Source organism: Urocitellus parryii, chromosome 5 (assembly GCF_045843805.1).
Source record: "Urocitellus parryii isolate mUroPar1 chromosome 5, mUroPar1.hap1, whole genome shotgun sequence".
Lineage (NCBI taxonomy): Eukaryota > Metazoa > Chordata > Mammalia > Rodentia > Sciuridae > Urocitellus > Urocitellus parryii.
The window spans coordinates 109,194,346-109,211,672 of record NC_135535.1 but is presented as its reverse complement, the minus strand read 5'-3'; the positions used below and the strand labels follow the sequence as shown (position 1 = coordinate 109,211,672).

At 38.6% G+C, this 17,327-nt stretch overlaps 1 protein-coding gene across 1 annotated transcript in view; it reads left to right on the top strand.

Annotated features, from left to right (window-relative positions):
* Positions 1 to 17,327, top strand: part of Galnt8 (polypeptide N-acetylgalactosaminyltransferase 8) — a 52,129-nt gene that overhangs the window by 2,164 nt on the left and 32,638 nt on the right. The window contains exon 2 of the mRNA XM_077799086.1: positions 2,589 to 2,892. Within this exon, the coding sequence (XP_077655212.1) occupies positions 2,589 to 2,892 (304 nt within the window). The remainder of the gene's footprint in view (positions 1 to 2,588; positions 2,893 to 17,327) is intronic.

The following is a 17,327-nucleotide window of genomic DNA, read 5'->3' as shown; positions in this document are numbered from 1 at the left end:
CCCAGTTGGAAGCTTCCAGTCATGTGGGGCTGTGCCCTCAAGCGAGGTACTGAGACCCTGACCCCTCCCCATGCCCTCTCTCTGTTCACTTACCAGCTGCCATGATCTGAGTAGCTCCCTCCACTGTACCCTCCCCTGCCTCACCCTAGGCCCCAAAGCAACAGGCCAAGTAACCATGGACTGAAACCTCCAAAACTGTGAGCCAAAATGAAACTTTTCTCTTTATGAACTCATTATCTAATAATCTCTTTATCAATTAATTCTTTTATCTTTATAAACTAATTATTTGTCACAGGAATGGCAAGTTAACACATGCTCCAGATTTTAAATTTACAGCTCTTGCCTAACATCCTGGTTGCTCACTGCCTTCAGGGCTCCGGAAAGATTGAAGAAAACCATAAGTCAATAGGAACATTTAGGTAGATCTTCAATTAGGTAAGTCATCAAGAGTAAAAGCAAACACATGATGATAATCATATCCCTGTTGGCAGAGGGACAAGTGACTCTAAACCAGTTTGTTGGACCCTTTCTTGGGGCTCTTAAAAGCCCCACCAGAGCAATATCATTGGGTGTGTCTCCATTTTCATGTCAATCATAGGAATGGTCTAGTGGCACTATATTCATCTTGCCGGAATGTCCGCAATTTTCAAATTGACGCTAGACTTTCAGTTCCCACTGACAGTAGTGAATGAAAGAAAAAAAATCAGGTGTCACCCCAAAGAGGAAAGTAGGGGAGTTTCGTTTGAGGCAAGAAGAACTCAGTACCACCCTGTGACCCCTATGTGCTTAACACAGAAATGTATGAATAATAATACTACTCAATTGGAACACTTGAAACATTATGCTTTTATTTCCCACCTGAGCAAATATTCATGGTATTTCCACAGCTCTTCTTTGGCAGACCTTGCCATTTAGATCTCTTCCCAAGTTTGCTTCAACCATTCTCTATTTGCCTTGGGCACTTTAATTGATTCTTCTTCTCCTTTTCCTTTCTCCAGGGCCAAACTTCTGTCATCTTCTTAAACATTTTCTTCCCAGTTTTGGACTTCCCTGTTTTCCCTTGGAAGGGCTATAGATGGATCTGAAATACAGCCCAAATCTTGTCACTAAGCCTTGTTCTGCGGCATGGGATTGCGTTTACCCAGAAAAATTTCACACAGTGGAACCATCCTGGTGACCCTGGGTAGCAATTATTCAGGAAAAGAGGGCATTCCCTTCTAATGTTCAGAAAGATGCTGGATAGGCTGAAGTTAATCCCTCGGTCTGGTTGAAATTTAATGGGGGGTTTAGGGGAGGATTAGTGGGAGCTAAGTGGTGCTATAGCCAAGACCTTTGGTTACTCGATGTTTAATGCCCAGGAGTGTCACAATCACTAAGCAGTGGACTCATTACTTTTGCACTCTTTTTCTGCTGCATTTGTAGATTGAGCTCAAGGTACATATATGTTCAGACTCTCCAGCACAAATCTTATAGGGTTGTTATAAAGGAGAGATAAATGATGGATGGGAAAGAGCTTTGAAGTTTGTAGGCCATTTTCCAAACACAAAGCATCATTTTTACTATTGGTACTATAGATCCTGAAAGACCTCTTCTGTATGAGAAGTCCTCTGCCTGGGTCTGTCACTCTGTTTGTTCTTTTGAGTTAAGTCTGTGTTCCTCAAATGAATATGAACATTAGTGTTATCTGGAGTAAGCATCTTCAGGGAAGTCCTGGGATTCTGTATTTTTTAACAAGCTGTTGAAGTCTTTCCTGTGGCCAACCACATTGGACATTTCTTGCCTAAAAGTTCTTGGTGAATCAAATGAGAAGGGAAAGGGGAGGTGGACTATGGTGGTGCTGGTTAGAGTAGATTTGCCTTTGTCAGCTACTAGAAGTGTAGTATAATGTGACTCCACATTTCACTGTACAGAGGAATTACTTCTTGATTTTGTTAAAATGCAAACTCTGGTAACTTCCCCTGGCCCCAAGATTCCGATTTAGTAGATTTGAACACAGGCTTGGATATCTACTTTTAAAAATAATCACAGTTGATGATTCTGATGTAAATGTTTCTTAGGCTTAATTCTGATAATACATTATTTGATTATCTATTTATTTCTCAGGTCAATGGCAGCAATTCGAGTAGCCTTAAATGGACAGACAAGTTTTGTTGAAGCTACAGAGAGAGATGGACCTAGCGTGTGCTTTGCCAGGACAGCCTTGCACGGCCCTGACAAGTTCACTTGACCCATCACATTCTCTGGGACAAGAGCCATAAATTAAAAATCTGCAGAGTGTGTTAGTTTGCCATTCCTGTGAGAGAAGAAGAGAGAGAGAGAGACGGGGGTGGGGTGGGGTGGGAGTGTCAGGGTCTCAGTATCCCCCTTGAAGGCACAGCCCCACATGACTGGAAGCTTCCACCTGGGCCTCACTTCTTAAAGGCTCCACCAAGCCGCTACACACAGGTTGTTTGGCTTATTTAGGATCCAAATTTATAGCAAAGAGAAAACCGTTTTACATAAATTAGGAAGGAAAGCAATGCCCAGATAATTAGGATCTAGTAAACTGTTTTATCTGCACTGTCCTACCCCGTCCTCTTCATCTGCAGAAGATGGTATGCAACTGGTTATGAAGCAACAAGAAAACAAGGACCACACACAAAAGAGGATAGAAGATGAAGTTCACCCTGCTCGAAAGGCAGTGGAAACCCCTGAGAGGGAGACACAGAAGCAGCAGAACAGACCCCCAAAGAAACTCTTCCCGAACTCGCCGCTCTTCAAGCAGTGGGGTGACAAGCTTTCTGAAGCCCAGCAGAAAGAGGCCGAGGACCTGTTCCAGAAGTTTGGTTACAACGCCTACCTCAGCAACCAGTTGCCTCACAATCGCACCCTCATGGACACACGAGATTTCAGGTGGGAAGGATGAGGGTTGGTGGGAGGTTCTAGGGACCTCGGTCTGATTTGGTCTGAGTTTTGGAAGCCATAAAAGTCCAGGGTTGGAAAGAGGGTTGGGGGAGTGAGGGATTGCTGGAGAAGGGGATAAGGAGAGTTCTTGTTTTTAATCCCTTTTGCAACAGCAGCTTGGTGAACATTGGAGATGAACAGAGGTATCAGAGAAATGGTGATCCTTGGGAATTCTGATACAATGGGTCTAACCAATGATTTTACAGATGAGGATGCCAGGGCTGAACAAAGACTTGTGCACGTCACCCCAAAGTTAGCAGCTCTATTTCCTCCTTTCGTACTTTCCTCCAATTCTCTGCTTGAATTCTTTGTTTTTAAATATAATTTTTAGAGACTTTCTGTTTTTATTCCTCATTGTTTTTTCTTCTTTTCTGCCTTGCCCATCTTTCTTCATATTTTTTTTTTTAAAAGTAACATCTTTGTTGAGGCACGATTCATATACCATCCAATTCACCCATTTGAAGTATGCAATTTAAGTGATTTTAGTATGTTCAGAGTTGTGCACCATCCCCACAATCAATTTTAAATCTTTTTCTTCACTAAAAAAAAGAAACCCCGTATCAGTGTCAGCCACTTTCCATTTCTCCACAACTTCTTACTCCCCTGGAGAGCATTAAAGTACTTTCTGTCTCTATGAATTTGCCTATTCTGGATCTTTCTCGTAAATGGGATCATATAATATAGGGTCTTTTGTGACTGTTTTTTAAAAAACTATCATCATATTTTCAAGTGTTACAGCATGTATTGATACTTCATTCCTTTTTTAAATAGAACTAACAAAAATTGTATATTTTTATTGGTTCTGTTTAAATATCAATGACAACAGAATCCATTTTGATATAATTATACAAGCATGGAATACATCTTATTCTAGTTAGGATCCCATTCTCATGATACATGATCATGGGATTCACTGTGTTGTTTTCATATACATACAAAAAATTATGGGAAATTACATGAGATTCATTCTACTGCCTTTCCCTCTTGTATCCCCTCACCTTTCCCTCCATTCTCCACTGTCTAATCTACTGAACTTCTATCTCCCCCTCACCTCCCCCTTATTGTGGATTAGCTTCCACATATCAGACAAAACATTTAACCTTTGTTTTTTTTTGGGGGGGGGGATCAGTTATTTCACTTAGCTTGATAGTCTCCAGATCCATCCATTTGTTGGCAAATATCATAAAGTCATTCTTTTTTATGGCTGATTAATACTCTATTAATATTTCAACATTTTCTTTACCCATTCATCTGTTTAAGGGCAACTAGGTTGGATATTTTATATTTTAACTATGACTTTGAAATATAATTTATTAGTATGTTAAGTAAAACTGTATACATTATATTAACTTTACTATCTTGATTAACTAGAATAACTTCTTGTGGTTGCACATGATGTGAAGTTACACTAGTGGTGTCTTCATATATGAACATAGGAAAGCTATATCTGATTAATTCTACTGTTTTTCCTATTCACATTTCCCCTCCCTTCCTTCTATTCTCCCCTGTCCAAGTCTGTAAACCTCCACTCCTCCCTTTGCCCAGCTTATTGTGAGTCAGCATCTACATAATCAGAGAGAACATTGATCTTTGGTTTTTTTGGGATTGGCTTATTTCACTTAACATGATATTGTCGAATGAGGTTACTTTGTCTGAAGTACCATATTTTATTTATTCATCAGTTGATACACATTGTATTGTTTCTACTTTGGACTATTATGAATAGTGTTGCTATGAAAACATCGAGTATTTGTATTGACCAATAACTTTGTGTTTCTTGGGTGCAGTCTAAAAGTTGAATTCGTGGGTCATATGATAATCACATTAAACTGTCAGACTATTTTCCAAAGTGACTGCATGATTTTATATTCCAACCATCCATGTATAAGAGTCTTGATTTTTCCACATTATCACCCACATTTGTTATTATTTGTGTCTCTTTCTTTCTTTCTTTCTTTCTTTCTTTTTCTTTTTTTTTCTTTTCTTTTTTTTTTTTTTTTTTTTTTTTTTTTAGTATCATGGATTGAACTCAGGGGCACTGGACAACTGAACCACATCCCCAGCCCTGTTTTGTATTTTATTTAGAGACAGGGTCTCATTGAGTTGCTTAGTGCCTTGCTTTTGCTGAGACTGGTTTTGAACTCTTGATCCTTCTGCCTCAGCCTCCTGAGCCGCTGAAATTACAGGCATGTGCTGCCACATCTGGCATTATTTGTGTTAAATTTTAGTTAGTCATTCTGATGAGTGTGAAATGATATCACATTGTGATTTTGTTTTCAATTTCTTGAAGGCCTAATGATGATGGACATCTTTTCATGTGTTTATTTACCATTTGTATGTTTTCCTTGGAGAAATTCAGAGATGCCTCCTTTTCAAAATTGGTTTATTTGCCATTATTCATTATATATCCTAAATATAAATTCCTATTAGAAACATGCAAATATTTTCTCCTAGTATGTGGGTTGTCTATTCACTGTCCTGGTGGTCTTCTTTGAGGCACAAATGTTTTAAATTTTGATGATGTCCAATTTATCCATTTTCTCTTTGGTTGCTTGTATTTTCGGTGTCATATATAAGAGACTATTGCTGAAGGCAAGGTAACGAAGATTTAAACCTACGTTTTCTTCCTAGAGTTCTGTAGTTTCAGTTTTAAAATTTGGGGGCCATTTTATGTGAATTTTTATATTCAGCAATGTGTATGTGGTATAGGAATCCAACTTTATTCTTTTGGATGTGGTCTGGTCATTATCCTGCTGTCCCACCACCCTCCAGTGAAGAGATAAGTTTTGCCACATGTGTTCTCTTGGTACTTTTGTTGAAATCAATTGGGCAGAATCACAAAGGTTTGTTTCTAGGTATCAATTCTCTTTGCCTCATGTTTACTTGACCCTTATGATAAATGACAGACCACTGTGGTAACACTGGTTTTGTGGCAAGTTTCAAAGTGTAATAAAGTGAGTTTTCAACATTTCTTCTTTTTTAAGATTGTTTTGTCTATTTAGGTACATGAATTTCTATGAATTTTAGGATTCACTTATTAATTTCTGAAAAAAAACCATCAGGATTTTGATAGGGATTGCCTTGAATCAGTAGATCAATTTATAGAATATCTTAACCAATATTCCAGTTCATGATCATGGGAAATATTTCCATTTATTTAGGTCTTTTAAAATTTCTTTCAACAATGTTTTGAGTTTTCAAAATATGAGTTTTGCATTTCTTTTGATTGTATATCACCTTTTAAGAAGTGTCCGTCCATTCAGCTCCTTAGTCCATTTATTGATTGGGTTGTTTTTTTTTTTTTGGTGTTAAGTTTTTTGAATTCTTTATATATCCTGAAGATTAGTGCTCTATCAGATGTGCATATGGCAAAAAAATTTGCTTATATGTTTATAATATCCAATCCCTTCCCCTACTGCCTTCCCCCCTTTGCTATAATTTCCACATATGAGAGAAAACATTCAACCCTTGATATTCTGAGTCTGGCTTATTTCACTTAGCATGATGTTCTTCATATCTGTTCATTTACCAGCAAATGCCAATATTTAGTTCTTTTTAAGGCTGAGTAAAACTCCATTGTGTATATATATCACATGTTCTTGATCCATTCATCTATTGAGGGGCATTTGGACTGATTCCATAATTTGTCTACTGTGAATTAGGCTTCTATAAACACTGAAGGGACTGTGTCACTAGAGTATGCTGATTTTAGTTCCTTGGGATAAATACAAATGAGTGGGATAGCTGGGTCATATGGTGGTTCCATTCTTAGTTTTTGAGGAATCTGGTAGATTGTTTTTTCAATTTCTTTTTCAATCTGTTCATTGTAAGCCTGTAAAAACACAATTGATTTTTGTACAACCTCACTGAACTAATGTATTTTAATAGCTTTTTAGTGGGTTTTAAGGGCTTTTCTATATATAAAATTATGCCATCTGCAAAAAAGATAGTTGTATTTCTTCCTTTCCCACATAAAGCCTTTCATTTCATTTTCCTTCTAATTGCCTGGTTGGAACCTCTATTGTGAAGCTGAACATAATTAGTGAGAAGTGATTTCCTTGTATTATTCATCATTATGGGCGGGAAAGCACTATTTCACAAAAAGCTGTGGGTTTTTTTATACATGCCTCTTACTAGAAATTTCATTCTATGACTAGTTTGTTTAGTGTTTTCTCTCTCTTTTACCATAAAGGAGCATTAAATTTTGTGTCTTTTTATGTGTCTATTAAGATGTCCGTGAGGTTTTTGTTCACTAGCTATTCATATGATCTATTACATTAAAATTTATTTATATGGTTTTAGGATGTCAAACCAATTTCAAATTCTTGGCATTAAATCCCATGTGGTCACAGTGTATAATCTTTTCTCCATGTTGCTGAATTTGGTTTGCTCCTATTTTAAAAACATTTTTTTTTGGTGTGTGTCTGTATTCATAAGACACACTGGTTTTTAATTTTGTTTATTCAGGATATTTTTTATCTGATTTTGGTATCTGGATAAGACAGGTCTCATAATTTGGAAGTTTTTCTTCCTCTTCTATGTTTTGGAGGAGTAAAAGCATCTGGACCTGGTTCTTTTGTAATGAGCAATTTTTATTTTATTTTATTTTTTTGGCGGGATGGGGTAGTACTGGAGATGGAACCCAGGGCTTCTTGCATGCCAGGCAAGCACTTTCCCACTGAGCAACATCTCCAGCCTTATAGTGAGTAATATTTTTATTAGTAATTTAATCTCTTTGCCTGATGTGGTTCTATGAAGATTTCTAGTTCTTTTTGAGCTAGTTTTCTGTCTTTCCAGTAACTTTTCCATTTCATTTAAGTTACCTAATTTGTTGGCAGACAGTTGTTTAAAGTATTCTTTTATAATCTTTTAAATATCTGTAAGGAGTATGATGATGGACCAATTTTATTACTATTTTGGTAATTTGAGGATTTTTAATTTTTGTCTTATCAGTCTTGCTAATGAGTGAAAATTTTGTTGATCTTCTCAATAAACCATTTTTTCATCTGCTTTCTCTGTTACTGTGTATCTATTCTCTAACTTACATATTTCTATTCTCATCTTTATTATTTTCCTTCTCTCTCCTTGCTTTGTATTTTAAAATAGAAAGAGAATTTCCCAGCTCTTTTTTTTTTATAGTTGGTTACAATGGAAGCTTAGATTATTGAATGGAGATCTCTCTTCTCCTTTTTAACATAGCTTTTCTGCAGCTATATCTCATAAATTTGGGTATGTTGTGTTCTTGTTTCCAATTATCTTTTCTTCAGGCATGTTCTAATTTCCCTTGTGATTTCTTCTTTGGCCCATTAATTCTTTAAGAATGTGTTTAAATTCCATTGTGATCAGAGAATCACATTTCATGTGAATTCAATCCTTTTAAATTTATGGAGGACTCTTATGATAGCATATGGTCTGTCCCCAAGAATGTCATTTCCGTAGTTTTGAGAGGAATGTGTATTTACTCTTGTTGGGTGGAGCATTATGTAGTTGTCAGTCAGGTCACTTTAACTGGTGATAGTGCTTCAGTCTTCCATTTCCTTGTTCTCTTCTGTCTGGTTATTCTGCGCACAGTTGCAAGGGGAGTACTGAATCCCCAGCTATCATTGTTGAATTGTCTATCCCTTCAATTATGTCAATTTTCATTTCGTGTGTCTTGGGATTCTGTTGTTAGCAATATATTTGTAATTGTTTCATCTTATTTATGGATTAATCAGTTTGCCACCAGAAGGTCCCCCTGGTATCACTAGTAGCATTTTTGTTTTAACATCTATTTTGTCTGATGTTAGTATAGCCGTGCCAGCTTCCTATGCTTGCTGTTTATGGGGCACGTCATTTTCTCTCCTTTCATTTCAACCTCTTTGTAGCTTTCAATATTTCCTGTAACTGTGTGTAGTTGGACTTTTTAAAACAACAACATGGTGGTTTCTACTTTTTTTAACCGGGTCACCTCATTCATGTTTTTATTGATATGCCTGCTATTTTATTTCCTTTTTCTATTTTTTTTGTCTTTTCCTATCATTCCTCCTTTACTGCTTATCTTTTTTCATTAAACAAGTGCTTTCTAATATCACAGTAAAATCATTTCCCTGATTTCCACTATTTTTAGTTTTTTTCTTAGCGGTTTCTATAGGGCTTATCACATACATCTTAACTGATCAGACTTGTCTTAGATTTATACTTAATTTTACTGAGATATAGAGAGGCCATTTCTATGTTGCTCTATTACTCTTTTTTTTTTTGCTGTTTTTCTAACACATATTACATTTAAGTATGGTACTAATGTCCCCATACTGTTATAATGATATAATTTTTTTTCTAATTAAAAAGATAAAAAAAGAAAGAAAGTATGAATTGCAGACTTTGTTGTATTTACCTTCTTTTTACTGTGTCTGATTCTGCATATTGGTTCCTTTGGATCAGTTTATTATCTGGTGTCATTTTCTTACTTTGACATGGCTCTACTTCCACCTACCTCCCTTGTGCTCTTATTGTCAAATACATTGTATTTCTCTGTATTATGGACCCAACAATACGAGTATATGTGTATAAAATATAAATAAGTATATATAAAATTTATGTATGTATGGATATATATATATATCTCCCCACATTGTTTTATACAATTTCTTTTAAATTACAATTAAAAGAAATTTATACTATTTCTTTAATAATTCTATAATTACTTTTGCTGGTATTTCTTTTGCTGTGTGTGTGTGTGTGTGTGTGTGTGTGTGTGCGCGCGCGCATTTGAGTTACTATACTGGATGACTTGCTTTCAGCTTAAAGAACTTAGTATTTCTTGCAGGGTGGCAACAAACTATCTCAGTATTTGTTAATTTTCCAGCATCTTTATTTTGCCTTCATATTTGAAATATATAAGATAAAATATGCTTGTTTAATACTTTTATTTGGTATCTTAAAAATGTCATCCCTCTGCCTTCTGGCCTCCACTGATTTTTATAAGATGCCAGCTATCCTTATTGGGGTTCTCTTGTATGTGATGTCATTTTTCTTTTGCTTCTTTCAAGTTTTTCTGTTTAATCTTTGGTTTCCAGCATTAGGATTATGATATATCTTGGTGGGTATCTCTTCATGTACCCTACATCATTGAGCTTCCTGAATGTGTCTTGGAAGTTTATAAGTATTATTAGTATTTCTTTAGGGGTTATGAAATCATAAGTCGTGGCTTCTAAGTGAGAGTCTTGTAGCACCGTACTGGGGAGATAGTAAATGAACAATGAATTGTGAGCAATTTAAAAATTTCTTTCTCTTTATATTGTCAATCATCCATCCAAATAGTTCTCATTTGAGAGCTGATCTTGAGGATTCCAAGATGGCAGGTCAGAGGCAGGCAGCACCCTGTGTTGCTCCATGATCCAGGTCTCACCTAGTCGGAATAATGCATCTTAAGAGAGTGTAAGAGGACCCCTATATAGCTAATTTCCTCAGAAATCATCAGTGCTGTGGCCCCCTGCACAGGGCTCAGAGCCTTAGCATTGGAGCAGGACTCTGAACCCCCAGCGCCCGAAACCCAAAGCCTGCAGTTGTAGCTCACCCTCGGCTCTCAAGCAGCTTAGCAGAATCACCAATCCAGCACCTCTGCAGAACTCCAGATTGCACCCCGCTCCCATGCAGGTCACTCGGGGACTACCTACCCACAGCACAAGGCCATCACCTGGCTCCCCCACCCTACCAGACACCCCGGTTCTGGAAGCAGACCGACTCCATCTTGGGTAACCTTTCTCACCATATTTGGTGGGGGCAGCTCTCAGCTCTCAGATCGGATCTTCATCTGGCCAGGTACCAGGTATCCAACTCTTCCCCCACCCCCACCCCAGCGGCGACCTCAGTACAGTGACCACTCAACACAAAAACAGCTCCCAGTTGGGCAGGTGTGCAGTGCGACCAGGGCGCTGCTCACCTGGCGTGAGCCTTGCTATGAGAGGTCCCACAGGTGAGAACCGCTAATTGACAGGGGATGGAACTAAATTTTGGAGCCTAACAGAGAGATCAGGAGCTGGGAAATCTCCAGGCAAGAGAGGGAGACAATACTAGGTGCTCAAGTCAGACGAGTGGTCCCAAAAAGAGACCTGTGAGGTGCAGTCTTCCTGCATAGACTGGCAGGTGGCACTCTCCACTTCCAGATGCCCTACATGGGCAGGGATCAGTCCTCCCACCCTGGTTACCTACACCATCCTGAGGGCAGAGACACCAGCTTAAAACAGCTTTTCTGTTTCTCTTCTCACCTATTGGATGAGAAACAGAAACCAACCAACCAACCACCACCACCAACAACAACGAAAATGGATCTCTAAAACTAGCAACAACCCTGGTTTCTTCTTTCGAGTTATATATTTTTTCCTCTTTCTTTTCTACCCCTCTATCCTCCAGCCCTCACATACCCACATATGTGAAACCAAGAACTTTGTATGAAATAGGATTTTGAGGACTGAGTTATCTGAATAATATAATTCAGAGGTGTTATATATGCCCCTTTTTTCCTTGTTTCATTTTTCTTTCCCCCTCCAAATTTTACTATTTTTACATCCTGTATTTTTCTAAATACATATGTGTGTTTGTTTTACGTACTCTACTGTCTTCCCACATACTTGCCTACCCAAAATTACCTCCTGTCTATTTTCTTGCTGCTAACTCTCTTCATTAGATTCTCTTTCACATTTCCTAAGGTTTACCAACTCTATACCCTCACATCTTCCCCCTTCAGCATATTGTCCTACTCCTCATCCCCAGTTCATTGTCCACCATCAGAAACTGTAAACCTTTTTACGAAACTACTGATTATATTTTAGATAATAATTGCATCCAACATTTCTGTACATTGAGACTAAATTGTAAATGTCTTAATAACAACAGATTGTCCATAGGTGATATATTGTGGATATTGGGATCAGTTAATATTGTCCTTCCCCATAAAGGAGGGATCTTGGAACCCTACAAGAGCACTACAAACCTATAGAGTAATAACACCCCAGACCCACACAGCTGGAAAGGAAGACACATGAGCAACATGAAAAGACAAGGGAAGAAAGTGCCACAAACAAATCAAGACACCACTGCAGAAAAAAAAAAAAAAACGATGAGAAAGAATTCAGGATATACATGGTTAAAATGTTCAGTGTACTCAAGGAAGATATAAGAGACCAAATACAAGCAGTGAACGATCACTTCAACAAGGAGCTACATAAACAAATCAAGATGCAAAAGATCACCTCAACAGGGACATAGAGGTTCTAAAAAAAAATAAAACAAAACAAAACAAAACAAAAAAACCACACCAAACAGAGAGCTGATCTTTAACTCATGTTTTGCATGGCAGAGGCCCAAACCTTGGCCTGACAGATGATGAATTGGTATTTTCCACCATATCACCAGGAAGAGATTTCCTAGAATCCTGTTTCTCTGAATGAGAAGGCAAAGGTGAGCCTTAGAGGACGAGTGGGGAAGCTACTTCTCCACTAAGGCCTCCTTATTTCAAGATGAACTTTGTCTGGGGTAGATTACCTTACCTGGGATGTTCTGCAGTTAACATATTTAGAGAAACATTTCTGTCTTATTAGCTTGTGAAAGGATGATAAGAAAAAAAGTTTTCTTTGTTCATGATAACTCTTAGTGACTGGTAGTGACTACCTGAAGTATTTTATGTTGAGAAGACTTTTGAGTCCATAGGGTCAAGTGCATGAGTGCTATGATCTATTGGCAATCTCTGACATGAGCAAGGAAGGAGGAGAAGGTAGCACATGTTTTACTATTTGCTCCTTGCGAGATGGGAGTCAAGTAGAACCTGACAAATTTTCTCTTGAGTCCATTGCATAATTTTGGGTTTTAGGTATGAGAATGATATGTTGGGAGCTATTGGTGATTGAAGCTGTCTTATCCAAATTTAATTTTGGAGCATTCAGGTTTAATTCCATAGGAATTAACTCATGAAACTGCTTGTCAGAAAGTATTACTGTGGTTGGAAAATATTTATGAATGAAATATTCTGTACCTGAATATCATTTGAATTATACTGGATACTTATAAACCAATTGAATACTCTTCTTTCCTGCTATTCATTAAAAAAATATGTAACTCAGATGCCTAAGAATTTCAGAATTAAAGCATCTTAGAAACCTGTATGGTTTGAGAACTACAGGCAAGGCCACTCCACTGATTTCCTGTTTCTGGTAGAAAGGTACTGAGAATTGAACTGGAGGTGCTTTACCAGATTGAGCTACATCCTCAGCACTTTTTAGTTTTTACTTTAAGACAGGGTCTTATTAAGTTGCTTATGGCCTTGCTCATTTGCTGAGGCTGACTTCAAGCTGTGATCTTCCTGCCTCAGCCTCCCAAGCTGCTGAGAGTGTGTGCCCAGCATCAATTACTTTCTTTGAGAAGGTCGTAACTTAGTAAATAAATGAGAGTTATCATTACATCTTAAATTTGGTAGAGATGTGCCCTTTACTCTAACTTCCTGACAAAAGACATGCAAAGTGACTGTAGTTGCTAGGTTTTTGGCAGTTTTCTAAATAGCTGTCTGATACTAGAAAGATGTCACAGTTCTTATGTGGTCATGTCCTCTTTACCTTCCAGAGATGATAAAAGCTGCTTGAGAGACTGTTGTGTGGAATTGGTCTGTGACTTTATTGAGTTTGGGTAGATATTAACACCAACAAACTGTTGGACAGAGTCTACCAAAATGCTGTGGACAGGACCAGCTACATAATTCACAGGGCCCAGAGTACAATACAATTGCAAAATCCTTTTGTTTAAAAAATAATTAAGAATTCTTCTGGATACAGTGGTACATGCCAGTCACACAAATTACTCAGGAGACTGAGGCAGGAGGATAAGTTTAAGGCCAGCCTCAGCAATTTAGTGGAGGCCCTAAGCAACTTAGAATAGTAAAAGTAAAAAGACTGGGGATGTAGCTCAGTAGTAAAGCATCCCTGGGCTCAATCCCCAGTACCAAAGTAAACAAATAATTAAAATAAAAATTTCAAATGATGATGGCAAAGCATTAAATCAAGTGAGGAGTCCCTCTAAGTGTGGTTTCTGTGTGTGACTGTATAGGCTGCATTGCCTACAGAGCTGGCGGTGGGGCTGGTGTAATTTGCCTGAGGAAATCCCTGTGTAAGGGCGAAAACCTGTTTGCTTGTGCACAAATCAGTTTGTCTGTTCTATACTACAGTAGTTTTGGGTGAAATTGTGATATCCTTTAAATTTATCTTTCTACCACTAACACTTAGAACTTACCTTATAATTTCTGTGATAACATACATAGACAGGTGCTTGTCTGTGTGTGTTATCATAATCATGACTATATTGGGAGGAGTTGCTAAAGAGTGGTTCCTCTAGATGTCTTTCAATCAACAATTATTTAAAAAATATTTGTTCTAGCATCATCTAATGTAGTCTTGTTATTAAAATTTAAGCTGATGAACATAAATTCAATTTTTAGCTTATTGTTTACATTAATCATATTAAAAAGTTCTCAACAGCCACATGAAGCTGGTGGTTGTCACAAAGTGCAGCACAGACGTAGAACATTGGAACACAAAATTCCATTAGAAGAGTACTGCGGTACATTCCAGGTCAGCTGCTAGGGAAGCATAGAGGAGGAAATCATGCTTTTTGGAACGATAGGAACCTTATTTTCTGCCTTTCTTGATATAAAGTGGGGAAGAGAAGGTGGGGGTGTGGATAAGAAAAGTGTTGTGAAAGCATTTAGAATATTTCCATGAAAAAATTAAAAAAGAAGCATGGGAGGCATTGTGGAGAAAAAGAAAATCTAAAAGTTTGATGATGCAATTATGTGAATTAGAGGGAAGAGAAGTGGAACTGAATTTTAATCAGCCTTCAATTTAACATAATTACCTATTCTTACTCTCAATTACATACATATTTATTATATAACCATTCTGTTCCTGCACTAAGAACTGCCACTACGCTTTAAAGAATTTAAAGTTCTCTGTCAGGTTCTTCTACCTGTGCTTTAAATATTGATGAGCTTCAGGCTTTAACATGAGGCTCCTTCCTGTTTATAACTCAGGTGATTTTACCCAATGGGGAATCCAACCAACACCTTCGTGGTGATGCCTCCTAAATCTACACATCTCTAATTCAAACCGTTCTGCTGAGATCCTGGAACCATATATACAATGACCTGCAAGAAAATCCATGACGTGACTCAGGGGCACCCCCACACTCAATGTGGCCAATTTCTAAATGTGTCAATTTCTTTTTCTTCTCTTATTTCTCCTGGCTTAATAAAGGATGCTGTTGTCCAAGGGAGAATTACAAAAATAACAAGAAGTACCAAAGTAGCAAGAATAACAACTAACATTTATTGAACTTCTTTGATTACAAGCAATTTATGCACGTGACCACATTTGAATCTCATAACAATATTGTGATATGAGCATTATTATTATTACTGCTACTACCGTTTTACAGATAAGGAAAGGGAGGTACAAGAGATCATGCCCATAGAAAATGACAGAGCTGACTTGGAGGAATGCTAATCTTACAGCATTGTTGTCACCTGGGAGCCTGATAGAAACTCTGGATCTCAGGCTCCACCCAGATCTGCTGAACCAGGTGGTGTGTGTGTGCACCTTGAAGTTTGAGAAAGAAACTCTTTTCACTCCTTTCTTTCTCCAGGGAGGATCTTAGGAGAAAGATCCTCCCCCTGTGTTATGGAAACCCCTGTGGCCAATTGCTTTCTGCTATAGTCAGCTTTCTGTCACTAGGAACAGATGCCAGAGAAATCAACTTACAAAGGTAAAAGGTTTATTTTGACTCACAGCTTTGGAGGTCCAGTCCATGGTTGGTTGATTCTGTTGCTTTGGCGCCTGTGGGGAGGCAGCACATCATGGTGGGAGCACAGGTGGAGCAGAGCTGCCCACTTCCTGGCTGGGAAATGAAAGGAAGGAAGAGGAAGGCACTGTGATCCCTCTGCTTTGAATCTTGTCCCCCAATGCTCTGAAGAACTTCTATCATTTCCCACCTTTTACAGGTTCTACCACCTCCCAATAGTGACACAGAGATCAAGCCTTTAACACATGGGAGACATTGAAGATCCAAAACTGCTGTGTTCATGGTGGCTGAAAGAACTTATTAAAAACATTGATTCGATCATACCCATTCTTTGTTTAAATTCCATGAGTACCTCTAGGATACAGCCCAATCTTGTTAGCCTTTGTGGCCTGTTCCCTGCTGGTGTGTGCAGTCCCACCTCTGGCCATGACGACTGAACAGCACAGTTCTTCAAATAATATGTGTGCTTTTAACACTCTGTGCATTCATCCAGCTGCCTGTGGTCTGGGCTTAAAATGCACTGAAATCTCAGGGGCTGCAATTAAATACCGACAGACATCCATGATGCAAAGAGAGGTTTGGGTGGGGCCTGAGGTGACCAGGGAGAATGTGCTGTGAGCATTTCTAACAACTCTTGACTCTGATCAGAGGAGGTGTTATCCTCTGGGAAGGAGGTTTCAGTGAGACAAATGTCTGCTTGTCAGAGATGCCAGAAATCTGGATTTAAAACAAGAATATTGGCAACTACTTTAAATAAAAGTAAGGATTGAGGCTTCCTTCCAGAATGGCAGAATGTTGAGTGCAGCATCTTTCCTCCCTAGTAAAACAACCATCCGACTGGAGAAAATTATAAAAAAAAGAATCACTCAGTGTTTTCAGAATTTATCTTGAGGGCACAGAGCAAATGCAGAAACATTCTCATAGGAATGTATCATTAAGACCAGTGGGAATCTGTGGCATATGAATGACCCCCCCGCCCCCCACTTGCTCCTTCCACACCACCCCCAGTTCTAGCTTTGAGAAACTCTACCTAAATTTCTCTGCTCTGAGTGGGTATGGTCAAGAGATAGAGGGCTGCTTTTCCCTGCAGCTCCCAGCTCAGGGCAGTGGTTTCACCCTGGGAAGGGCAGGCCAACCATATTTCACATCTTCCCCATTCTTATGATGCAAAAATTCTGTTCCTAGTGGAGTCAACTGTGACTCCTCCCCTCCACCTTGCCCTACTTCCTCCTAAGGTAGAATTTCAACTGTTGCTGAGTCTGGCCAAGAATGCTGGGTTCTGTTTTCTTCTTCCCCAACTTGTTTGCACAGTGGATGTTCCACACTAGAATGGAAAAGCTAAGAAATCCAGGGGCTGCTGCCTCCACTCCCAAACTCCCAAACTCCCCCTCCTCAGTGTCTTCCTGCAGAGCAGGGTGTCATTCCAAAAGTGAGATCCTGTTCCCACCCCCAGCTCTTGTGCACTGCTGCCAAAGTCCAGCGTAGAAGGAAAGGCAGGGTGAAAACCTCCTAGCGCAGTTTAAGGGATTGACCTTATTCAGAACAGAGCATGAAGAAGTCCATGC